General features: G+C 40.2%; 1 protein-coding gene across 2 annotated transcripts in view; it reads right to left on the bottom strand.

The window, feature by feature from the left end:
* Positions 1-13,223, bottom strand: part of FSTL5 (follistatin like 5) — a 318,694-nt gene that overhangs the window by 46,635 nt on the left and 258,836 nt on the right. For both annotated transcript variants that reach the window (XM_033159896.1, XM_033159897.1), the window contains exons 9-10: positions 9,813-9,974; positions 8,824-8,958 (exon numbers count right to left, since the gene is read on the bottom strand). In XM_033159896.1, coding sequence (XP_033015787.1) covers positions 8,824-8,958; positions 9,813-9,974 — 297 coding nt within the window. The remainder of the gene's footprint in view (positions 1-8,823; positions 8,959-9,812; positions 9,975-13,223) is intronic.

The following is a 13,223-nucleotide window of genomic DNA, read 5'->3' as shown; positions in this document are numbered from 1 at the left end:
CAGATAATTTTCAGCTTGCTGTGGGTGAACAGATGAAAGGATTTATAGAAGTTGCTTCATAGAATGTGACAGAGCCACAGCTGCTTAACTGGGTAACATGGGGAACTGTAATGGATGTTAAAGAATAAAAAATGCAGGATGAAATATTAATTGAGCATCAAATATTCAACTCATCTATAAATTACTGCAAAATATTTGGGTGGCAAAATTTCCTCTCACTTCATTAACAGGTAAACAACATGAAATCCAGATCACCTGAAATGGAACAGCATTATTTAAAAAAATATTCCAGAGGAAATTCAAATCTAACCTTTGTTGTTAAAAGTAAGCTTTTGAAAATTATCATAATAATAGAAATAGCAAGAGTGGTTTTTTTTAAAAAAGAAATATCTGATTGAAAAATATTACAGCTGAAAACTTAAGATGCTATTCCACTAAATCTTACACACTGCTGCCCCACTGAAATTAATGAACATGACTAAGTTAAGTCCATTAATTTCAATAGGTTTACTTTGAGTTGAATACCATCTTATATTACATCTGTGACCCAGGAAATGGTGCAACAGAAGTTCAAGCATTTTATTATGCTGTTACAGTGTAACAGCAATGATAATGTTCGATATATATGATATCCCATTCCCACAGTTCTATCACAAGCAAGTGTCACACAAATAAAGGGACCTCAAGGTTAGGATATGCCTACAATTCCACTGTGTCAAACATGAATAAAGACACCTTTTAAAATGTCATCCTGGGGCCTTCAAGGAACAGGGATCCAAGTTTGAAATATATTCATAGGGTATCCTTGAAAGTTCATCGATCAAAGCGTTAACGGTGACCTCAGATGTCCACATGACTTAAGATGGGTCACCATGGCTACTTTTGAGGAAACTGACACGTTCTGGGAAGACACAGAACCCCTTTGGAAGATGTGTGAGAGCATGAGGGTTTAAAATGCCTTCTCAACAGACCTACAGAGGATGGGAGACCTTACAGTGATGGAAGAATAGTGAGTAACACGTGATTCCTCTATGGTTCTTATGTTTTAAGTCAGTCTTATTTTAATCATCACCATCACCATCTCTATTACACTTCTGTGGCTAACACAATTTATACAAATGCACTACCACAGTATACACCCAGTAATCATTGTGAATGTTGTGAAAGAAAGGATAACAACAGACAGGAGACACTAAAATAGTAGTGGCTCAATTTAGTCTGCCACGGGTACATTGCCCATGCACAGAGAAATATTTTCTAGGACCTAACAGAGCTGTTTTTAGCTAGTCAGGTGGCAATCCTTGGAAATAAATACTACTGAATTCCACAGGGCTTACTCCCAGGGTTAGGGTTGCAGCCCCAGACTTTGAGAAGCGTTGGAAAGGTTTATGGAAGGGGGCACACAAGTCTCCTATTCCCTATAAAATGTGGCAATCTGAGTGCCTGTGCATGTGTGCATGCCACAGACTGAAGGAACAGGGTTCTATTATGAGCTATAGGATCCCCACCAACTGAGTCTAAGGAGCAATCCTAGCTTGGGCTGGATTTTCCAACCACATCTGCAGTTCTGCCAGCTCCTGCTGGTCAATGCGGAAGGTGGAGTGGGATGTTTTGCACCTGTTCCGCTATGCAAACTGGCACAGTCTGAGGACACAGTTCACGTACCTCCTCAGAATTGGAAGGGCTTTGGTTCCAGTTGATCCATTTCAATGTGCCCAGCAGAGGGATACCTTCACGAAACACCTAAACCTTACCTGCAGCATGGATCAGGGGTTAGGATTGCTCTGCTTGTCCTTTAGGAACATAATAGAAATACTTGTCCTATTGTTGTTTAACTGCCCCTCTGAATGTTAAGGCCTCCCAATCACAGGTATGAAGCTAATGCACCAATGAACATTATCTCACAAGATGTAGTGATGGCTGCCACAGAGAATGCCTTTAAAGGAGGGATAGACAAATCCATGGAGGTTAAGGCTATGAATGGCTACTAGCCATGATAGCTATGTTCCACCTCTACTATCAGAGGCAGTACAGTATGGCTGTGAATGCCGGTTGCTGTGAATCCCAAGTGGGGAGAACATTGTTGAACTCTTGCCCGGTCTGTGGGCTTTTCATAGGCCACTGTCTGAACAGGATGCTGAACAAGATAGGACTTTGGTCTGATTGAACAGGCAGGGCCGGTGTGTCCATTTAGGCGAACTAGGCAACCTCCTAGAGTGTGAAAATGGAGGGGGGCGCTGCTGGCCCACCTGCGCCCGCTGCCCGGCAGCCCGCAAGCTGCCGCCTGGCCGCCCGCTGGAGGATGCTGCCGTCGCCCCGGCCCCCGGCTCCCGCTAAAGTAGGCTTTGGCGGGGGCGGAACGGGCAAGCAGCGGCTTCTCCAGTACAGCGGAGAAACCGCTGCTTGCCTCTCCACCCCCCCACCTTCCGCTAAAGCAGGCTTTGGCAGGGGGCGGGGGGGGGGCGCGCCAGAAGATTGGTCTTGCCTAGGGCGCCAGAAGCCCTAGCACCGGTCCTGTGAACAGGCCTTGCTATCTTTCAGTTTATGGGCTCACAAGGACACGACATGGTTTTGTGGAATGAGATGAAACTTTATTTCCAAATCACATTTCAACTCTAAGTTTATGACTCCTGAATTTTGGAGTTTGCCTGAAGTCTCTTGTGGAGTTAATTATTATACTTCTGTGATTATTCTGGAACACAATACATATAAAATAAGTGTTGACAACATGCAAACGGGCATGTTACGTATATACAAAGGAAGGAAAAATCTCTTAGGACTGAGAGATATATTAAGTTGTTCCAATACTAATAGGAGTGTCAAAAGGGTTTACCAGATTACCATCTTTTGTTAAAATTGCGCCAAGCTGTCAAAGAAGCTTAACTCATTGCTTCTTGAAGACAAAATGTAACAACTGCAGGATAAAATGCTTTCACAGTGTTTTTCATTGACTTTAATCTTGAATTTCCATTTTGATGATGAATTGTTACCATCTTAGTAGTACTGGCTTCTCTCGGGAGCAGAAATGTGACAAGAGTGTGTTATCTGCAGGAAACTTTAAAATAAAATTATATCCTCCAACTGCAACCAAAGCCAAAGCTCAGACTATTTATTTCCTTTTATTCTTGCTAACAGCAACAGGCATCACATAGTCCACTGAAGGTCTTATCCATCACTCCATTTTCCTGCCTGCTATAAAAGCCGGCATATTAATCTCCTAACAAACCACACTGTAGGTTATTACATCTTTAAAATCTAATCTCAAATTCTAAGTGCTTTGAAGGTTTGCTTCATATTAACCACTTCTCACCAGTAAATTCGAGTTTCTGATTTTGTTGTTGCTGTCAAAGAAATCCAGCAGAAGAGAAATGGATGCTTCATATCTTTTACTTCTGTATAGCCCAGTGAGATATAAGAACCTTTATCACACTCAACAAAATCCAGCCCTCCCAAGCTCCTCTTTAGAGGCAAGCAGATGATGCATGAGGTCCAAAAAGCTATCTCCAGGGCTGTGGTGAGAAGGTATGTCAAGACTGAACTTTACATTGTGAAACTTTTTTATTTCAGTGCATTGCTGCACATTCCTTTAGACGAAGAAGAAAGCTTCTGAGGCTTATGACCAAAACCTTTCATCTGTATTAATTCATAAAAGTTGTATAACTCTACAACACAGAGCAGGCTTTGCGGCAGGTTTGATGTCTGGACCACATGGAACTTTCTCTCGATAGCAGGTTGGAAGACATATAACTAAACTAGGGCACTTTCTTTTTTACCCATCAAAGCCAGAAAAAGCAGGTGTTCAAGTGTCCTGTGATGGATTTACGCAGCGGAGGGCTACTTTGCCAAAAGTAGAACCTAAGAATAATGGAGCAGGTATATATATATATATATATTGTGCTAATGGAGAACAATGGAAAAAGAACTGTATGATGGCAGCATAGGTTAATCTTGACACTGACACATCTGGTGTCGCAGCCATTAAGGTGAAGAACATGACTATAGGAGAGAGCCAGGGCTCCACATTATTTCTCTTCTAATGCCACTAGACTATTTTCCTGGTAGGTGGGTCAATGTTGCTTACTAGGAGGAGGGAGGGGAGGAGCAAGGCAGCAGGAAGGTCAGCAAGCCACTTCTGTATAATACACTACTCTCCTCCCTAAACCTTTTTGGACTTTCCTTTTTTTCCTTTGTCGCTATCATCATTCTATTTTCAACAACATATTTGCATATGAGTATTAAATTATTCTTGCATTGCAGAGGATTGGACAAGATGACTCTTGGGGGCCCCTTCCAGCTCTACAATTCTATGAAATTAGATATACTCATGACTTCTTTTCAGGCAGAACTCACCAGAACTCAGTTTCAGCACCTCTCAAGTGGGCACCATTGCCACTGTAAGAGAAGAAGGGAGGTGTTCATGGTGAGTTCTGGCGACTCCTCTTCTAGAAAAATAGCACTGGATATACTCATTCTGCAAGAGCAACTGAGAGATTAGGTTGCAAATAACACAATATAGGTAATTGAAAAATTCAAATATGGGCACTAACGCTGAACTCTTGCATGAGTGTGCCATGGTGAAAATTGTTAGATGGGACTGAGGGAACCAGATTCCTTATTTTAAAAATAATAGTAATAATAATAATGTTTGGTATATTTACTCACCATAAAGATTATCTTTTAAAAGTTAAGCACCTTGAAGTTCCATTGATTTCACTGGGAGAGAACAAAACAAGTACTTCAGTTTTCTCATTGAAATCAATAGGAGTAAGTTCAAAGTGCTTAACTTAGGCATGATTGTGTCTCATATTTACAATAAAATCAGAATGTCTGCCACCTGGTTCCGAGAGAACCAAGTAAATACGCAGCTAAGAGGCTTGGCACAATTATTGGGCATGCTGTAGTAAATTATTGCTGAAATCAATATTACTTTTCAGATTTACAATTCTTGGTTTAATCCTTTTGCCATAGCAATCACTTCAGCTCTGACTTCTACAAGGCAAACCCCCCCAAATCAATCAAAACTGAAGTTCACAGCAAATGTCTGTTCTGTTCACTTGCAAACTAAAGCACAGTGACAAGGAAAATGCTAGAATTATCAGGATTGAGCTTTCTACTAAAAGAGACCTACCACAGGGAGGTCCTTACAGGTGATTTATGTTCTCATGTGCTGGCTGGTGATGTTCCAAATTAGCTTGATAGATGGGAAGGAAGGGACTGAGCGGCGGAAGTAAAAAACATGCTTGGTGTTTTGTGCTGTGTTTGCTCAGCTTTGGCAAAAAACAACAACAAAAAAAACATTTCACCTGCCTCACATTTTATGGTTTGTAGTACTTCTTGAATGTCTTATAAATTCAGATTTAAAGTTTATTTTATAAAAAGAAAATAAGAAGTAAATCATCTCCTTACCTACCATATTATTAACTTTTACTAGTCAGGTTCATAGGTTTAATTCCAGAAAGAATAATATTTTTCATGCTTTGCAACCATAGCATTCGTTATTTCTCTTTTATACGGTGCTTTTAGGAAAACAAACTGTCCCAATATCTTTGTTTCTTTCAACCAAAACAACCTTGTGAGGTAGACCAGGATTATCATCCACTAAATAGCTCACAATGAATGTGCTCCATGGGGAACATATTATGAGAAGTTTGAAGCAAAGGGACATGTGTTCTGTCACCTGCTCCCATTCCTTCAACATTGTGACCACTGATAATATTAAAAAGATGAAAGGCAGGGACTGATGCCCTAGAAGGTATGGAAGGGACAGGACCTCAGGTTTCTCTCTAGCTTCCCAGAGACGACTGCAGCTGAAACATGAGGAATGTTGATAGGCTTTTTTCTTTTTTCTGTTAATGCCCACAGAGTGGGGAGCAGGGGAGGTAATGATAATGAATACTGAGATTGGGGAATAGCATACAAAGAAGAAAGGAACTGTGATTTGAGGGCAGGGGCTAGGATGCAGCTATTGGTGGAATAGTTGGAAGGAACCACTGAGATTACCACTGAGAAGGAACCAAACATAATGTGAGGAGACCAAAGCTTAGTGGTAGAGAACATGCTTTGCATGCAGAATGATCTAGGTTCAATCTCTGGCACCACCTCCCCCTCTTAAATAGAAAAGAAAGCAGCTGGAGGAGAACATCCTGTCTGGACAGCTTCTGCTAGTCAGAGCAGACAATATTGGGTTAGGGGTCAGCAAACCTTTTCAGCAGGGGGGCGGTCCACTGTCCTTCAGACCTTGGGGGGGCGGACTATTTTTTTTGGGGGGGGATGAACGAATTCCTATGCCCCACAAATAACCCAGAGATGCATTTTAAATAAAAGCACACATTCTACTCATGTAAAAACATGCTGATTTCTGGACCATACCCGGGCCAGATTTAGAAGGTGATTGGGCCAGATTCGGCCCACGGACCTTAGTTTGCCTACCCATGGGTTAGACAGACAAACTGCCTGACTTTCTATAAGACAGCTTCTTTTGTTGCTAACATCCTGCCTTAGAATGCGGGTGGCACAGTATAAATGTAAATTGGTTGTGGTGTGTGTGATTTTAAGCAGATTATTCATAAGTAGGAGAAGGGCACTGAACTCTTCCTCTCCATTCAGGCAGCACCACCAGCGGCGTTATGGAGGTTTAGCACATGTAACATTTAGTATAGGGATGGGGGGGGGGAGGGTTGGCTTCCCACACCTGCCAACGTAACTTCATTTGCCATATGGGGCTGTTGATTGGTAAAAGCAAAATAAACATACAAATAAAAAATAGCCGTTTGCTTCACATTGTGATAAATCAACTACTGTTTTCTTTAAAACAACAGTCGTACTGAGGACTATTGCATCTACCCGAGCATATGTAACTCTAGTGATTTCAGTGGGACTGAGCACAAGATTGTGTGGCTCAAGCCTGTTGGACAGCTTCTAGGAATATTATTATGTGGGGATGAGAGTAAAGATATATCTGTTTTGTAATGACAAGTTTTTATTAGGCACTGTGATGGTCTATTTTGACTGTGTAAGAATTACTGCTACCAGGTGGGAAACAGCCTCACTAGTGACTATTAATTTCATTCAAGTTCACTTCATCACCTAGACAACATAGCAGAGAAGCTGCCATTTGAAGACAGATGGCACTTACGACATTTACTTGTAAGAGGTCACCAAATATATCAAGTAGTGTTTTATTCTTCAGCCAGATAATCAAATTATTGAATAGTATCCAATGCTATGAAATATTCTTAGAAGTGATGTACTGACATAGATGACTACTGTAACTATAATTGGGCTTCCTTCTATATATTTATGACAATGTCAGTGTCAGCCTAGCTAGGAAGAGGAGAAGCAGCAGAAGGCTGGAAAAAACATTTGAATATTTTCTCAGCAACAAAGTTCACATTTAGAAATACCATTTCCATCTCCAATCATTAGAATTAGAAAGGTAATCTCAAGGATCTACAAAAACCATCGGTAAAAAATAAATTGCAATGGGAAGCCAAACTACACCTTAGTGCTACCTGGCAATAAGCCCCATTGAACACAGTGGGATTTTCTGTTGTGCAAATGTGTATACTATTGCTATATAAGCTTTATACCAACCTTTGTGACTAATAATGTAGTGAGTACTACATTTCTCTTTGGTCATAGGGGAAAAAAATTTAACTTGGGAAAAAGATCACCTTTCCACCTACACACCCCTGCATCCAACCCCCATTCTCATCTAGTTACACTTTCTACCATTGTATTTTTTTATTTTTTATTTTGGTAGATGCACAAAGGAGGTCTCTCTCCCCACTTTTGATACCTCACACTTCTATGGCAATAAGCCTGGCACAGAAAGCACTGGGGACTGGAATTTTGCTTGGTCAATACTTAAAGTTGATGTTTAGAACATCAACTTATTCCATAAACAACACACTGTAAGCAAATACAACACAAATCAAGGAAATGACTGTTGTTGATATTTATGCTGACTCCATGAAGCAACACATTTCCCCTCCATAAGATTCCCAATGCATTCCCAGATAATAAAGTCAAAAATACGACTGAACAGACCTCAGACCTTAGATGTTAATGGTTGAAATCCGATGAAAAAGCACAACTTTTCGTACAAAGGTGGTCCCTGATTTCTTATTGTTCCACCCATGTTACACCAAATACCATTCTGGAAATCAGCTTTTCAGAGGGTTCTGGAGATTGTAGCAGGAAGGAGGCACTAAAGCCTTAAATTAATAATATCACCTCTCTCTCTCTCTCTCTCTCTCTCTCTCACACACACACACACACACACACACACACACTATTGTAACCAAACCGAAGACAAAATATTTATTGCAGGTTCAGTCAGGCTGTTTGGCCAGTTACTGACACCCTAAGTTCCTGGAAGAGCTGTTTAGAATTATATCTGAAAACTCATAGATTTCATAAACATATCAGTTCCCCTGAGGAATGAGAGGCAAGACTAAGTGAAAATAAAGATACAATCTCTGTTACCTCTTAAATAGGGATCTGTTGTTGCTTTTGTCAGTATTGCTTTTGAGGGACTGTTATTTGTGGCAATTACATGGATGCCAAGGCAATCCTTGCACAGGATGTTCTGGGAAAACGAGCAGGCTACAGTGATTTGACCTCTTTCCAGTTATATGAACCTGCCACATTTGATGATCTAGCCTCAATCAGAACATTCCAAGGGATGTCTCAAAACATATTATGAGACAGTAAAACCTTTTTCTTATGTGTGTGTCTCCTACGGTTTCTAAGTACTTCCTATCAATTACCAATGGCTTTTCTTCTTTAGGTATGAGGGGGAAAAAAATAAAAAGTACACACGTGTCTTTCGAGCAGAATCCTCCACAAAAAGTGAAGAGATGTCTTCATCCACCCCTGCTTCATTCTTTGCAATACAGGTGTATGCTCCTGTGTCTTCATAGCGTACATTGCTAATGTGGACCTCACTGCCATTTGCTGGATGCAGAAGAAAAAAAAGGGAGTACGTGAGTTATGATTTTTATTGTGTCACTTTGCTCGCAAGATGAAACTGGTAGCATTTGTTTTAGCCCAACCCATTTAAAGCTTTTGTCCCTCCAACTTGGACTCCCCTAACTTGGGGGATACAAAATGTGGCCACAAATATGCAGTTGGTCAATGATGCACATTCTTCTGCTTGCTATCAGAGAGGAGCGATGCCTTTTTCTGTTTCAGTGCCAATGTGAGCACATTTCATCACAGCTCAATCAATGCACATGTGAACTCTCAGGTAGAGAGAGGCATTGGATTTGGTCTATAAAAATTCTAATTCAGAAACTGATATTCACAGATTAAAGGAGAAGATATGTTAGTTGGTTAAACAGCATGTGCTTGGTTTTTTTATAAACTTACCACTTGGAAAATACTTCACTGTGGTAACATTTCCTAAAAAGAAGAAGTGTGCATGCACACGAAAGCTCATACCAGGAACAAACTCAGTTGGTCTCTAAGGTGCTACTGGAAAGAATTTTTGATTTTGTTTTGACTATGGCAGACCAACACGGCTACCCACCTGTAATATTTCCTAAAAAGATTACTTGATACACTCACACAACATACTAAGGTGAATTTAAAATAGCTATGGACAGAGAAGTAAAGGAAAACATATATAGAACAGGTTACTTGTAGACTTCAGAACTGTCAGCTTCACTTCTGAGGTGGAGTTAACACATCATACCTGTTGCTCAAGGCTCTGCCTGAAGGCATGATAAATAAATTACACCAGTTTAAAAGTTCACGTTACTCTCTGAAGTCTTTGTAGTGCAGATAAAAAGACATGCCTACGCTTTTACCTTGAAGAGTTAACTGTTTAGATAACTTTGGAGTTATATCAATCCCGTTCTTCAACCAGCCAAGCACTGGATTGGGGATACCCTCTGCATGGCACCGAAGGCTGGCTGTAATACCAGGCTCCCTTGCTTGGCTTTCGGGAAACACTCTTATGACTGGCGGAACTGAAATAGACAAAAAAGCATGATAAATCAAATGGAATGCAAATGACCAAAAACAGAAACACATTTTTAAAAGTAATCAGTGATAACTACCGTTTAGCCGTGTATCATTGGCAAAGCAGAAGGAAATTGTGACATTGGCCACCTTGGCTACGAGTCCTGGAAGACCTGCTTCCTGCGTTGTAGGCCTTTTCCACCTGGGCCCTGAATGACTCCAGCTACAAAAAGCTATGGCTGCTGAACAGACCCTTGGGCTGGGGTTTTGTCCTGGGGTTTTTGCTGAAGCGGAGGGGTTGTTGCTGTTGGGGTTTTTGTACATTTATTTGAGATCTTGTGATTTACATGGGAATTGTTCAATTTGGTTGTGTATTTTAATGTTTTGTTTATTATTACTGCTTTTGTTGTGTTGTAGTTATGGCTTTCTTCATGTTGTAAGCCACAACTGTGGAAAGGCGGCATACCAATAAAATTATGAATATGTGCATGTAAATGTTTCCTAGCAGATATAGACTTCTGTCATACAATTTGGTAAGGGCCGTAGCTCTGTGGTAAAACAGCTGCTTTGCATGCAGGTTCAATCCCCAGCATCTTGTGGTAGGGCTGGGAGAAAGATTCTTGTCTGAAATCCTAGAGAGCCCCTGTACACAATACTAAGCTAGGTGGACTAAAGGTCTCACTCTGTATAAGGTAGTTTCCTCCTTTTCTGTGTTGTGGAAGGGTGAACATGCAGGGCCACTTGCCTACATACCCAGGGTAAGTAGATAAATATTTCTGCATTGAAAATATATTTAATATTCCTTTCCAAGTTGCATGAGAAAATTAAACTTGTAGAGTCGGAATCAATACATAATTAGTGAGGGGAAAACCACATTTCATGGCTGAGTGGCAATCAGAGGATTACATCTAGTCATTTATGACTATACTGTTACCTCACTTGGGATTTACAGTGTAAGACAAAACTACTGTGTGATGTAATTGTAAAATAAGAGTTGTCATATACAAATGTACCTCTGCATTAACAACAAAGCTCTCTAATTAAAATGGATTGCTTACACCCATCTCTTCAGTTATTTACTTTCGCTGTGATTGCAGTAAATCCCTACTAATTAAATTTTAATGCTTGCATCATATGATTTTGTGCTAACTCTTTTCAAACAGAAAAAAATAAAAGTGATAATCTAGAGGTAACTGCAGGTATCCAAGTCCACGTAGCCACCTATTTCATAGAAAAGCTTCCAGCGATATTGTTCACAATCTAAGGAGCCCCAAAATGCACCTATACAGCTCTAGCATACATGCATCATGTAGGGCTTAATGTGTGGATGGGAGAACGCAGAGATGGAAAAAACAGTTGAGGACATCTATTATTTTTCTTTCATATATCTTGTAAGAAAAACACAAGTTCACAGAAAGCCACACGTGGAAGATAATACCTTACAAAAGAGTATTAAATCATTCTGAATACTGCATGGTTCTGAGGTCATGTGCCTTCAACTTCTGGTATGATGAAAATGTACCATTTCTCAATAAATTTAATATTATCTTGCTTACCTTCCCCAACTCAAATAGAATGTGCTAACTTTATTATAAACATAATGTGCCAAATTCATAATAGCAATACTAATGTCGCTAGAATCTCTCTCTACCCCATTAAACTAGTATACCTCCTTGCTGCTGTAAGAAGATGGATTATCATTTCTTGATCCTCCAGTGGAACCGAGTACACATAAAGGATTCAAGAGAAGATTATATAATGCTGTGCTAATAATCTCCGCTGAAGGTTTGCTTGCTTGTCTGGCCATTCTTGGTGGGAAGGGCAGTACAAAATATTCCTTAAAAAATGTGGGAAGGGGAGAATTTCAGTGAAGACAGACAAGGCCTGGGTGCATGTGCTCTTTCCTTTTCATAATTCTAGCATCCTCTCAGTGCCAACAACCCAGCTTTGTGTGCTGTGGGAAAGGCCCTCCTTCGTGGGCTTTTCATAAACACCTGACAGAGGTGCAAGAAAGGATTTTACTTTAAAAAACAAATGAACATGCTGCTCTCAGGCACTCCACATGCAGCCTCTCTGGCTTCCTCCTCTCTCTGGAAAGTTCAGGTGAGAATGTTGTAATCCCAGGGCTGTTCCAGGAACCACAGGAATCCAGAGAGGCTGTAGAATGCCATGTTAGAACATTGAGAAGGAAAGAACCGCAGACATGCTGCAACTTTATTAAGGAGGTGCCAAACACTCTCCCTTGAAAATTTCACAGAAATGTTAATGTCTTCACAAAAGAGGAACACATTCCGGAGGTGGGGGCAGGGGCTGCACAGGAATTGTTTCTCAAAGTTTAACACAGTGATAAATAAAGTTGAGATGAAAATCATATAGATAGAGATATTTCCCAAGAAAGCAGCAGGAAATGGCCCCCATTTTCACAGGGATTTTTTTTTGAGACGACGACGACTGGGAAAATAGTGATCTTATTAAATAATACTGTTGTTAATAGTTTTCATCTCCCTCCAAAAATCTGGGGAGAGTTACTTTTGCAGAAAGGTGAGTGCGTAGCTGATCATTAATTACTTATGGACATAACTGATATTACCTGAGAAAGAAAAATCAGTCATACAAAGAATGCATTTTCTAATACTTTTAGATTTGTTTTTTTAAACAACAACAACAACAACACTCAAGTATCATCTTGAAGCACAGTTATTGACATGGGAGAAAATATGAATGATAAAACATAACTTATTAATTTTGACTATTATGAAATGGGATTATCTGTTTTCCGATGCAACCCAACTGTTTAAAGGAAATGGCTCAGCATGACACCCTCATTATAATTATGCTGGCAAGAAAGAAATGACTTGGATGCATTTTGCACCTCAGTAATAATCATACACAAAATGAAAAGCATTGGATAGTTTTTGAAGGAGGAAATTAGAAATAACAAACTTTAATCTTGATTCTTATCATACGCTCCAGCTGTTCCTATTTATCAGAGACAATTTCTGTTTTCTGCTGGTTGGTAGTTAAATCTCAGAGTGTGGGATGTACCTCGTATCTGCTTCTCGCGCTTGTAGATGCATATAATGGGAGTGCAAAGGCACCATGCAGAGCCTGCTCTGCATTTCCACATAATGCAGATGCTGAGGTGCATATTGAACTGTTGACAACCTAGCTTAGGACAATTATGCTTTTTCTAGTGCAGCTGAAAAAGCAACTTACAAATAATGAGTAAAGCCTTCAGAATGTGAAGTAGAACCTTG

Source organism: Lacerta agilis, chromosome 9 (genome assembly GCF_009819535.1).
Source record: "Lacerta agilis isolate rLacAgi1 chromosome 9, rLacAgi1.pri, whole genome shotgun sequence".
Lineage (NCBI taxonomy): Eukaryota > Metazoa > Chordata > Lepidosauria > Squamata > Lacertidae > Lacerta > Lacerta agilis.
This window is presented reverse-complemented; position numbering and strand designations above follow the sequence as displayed.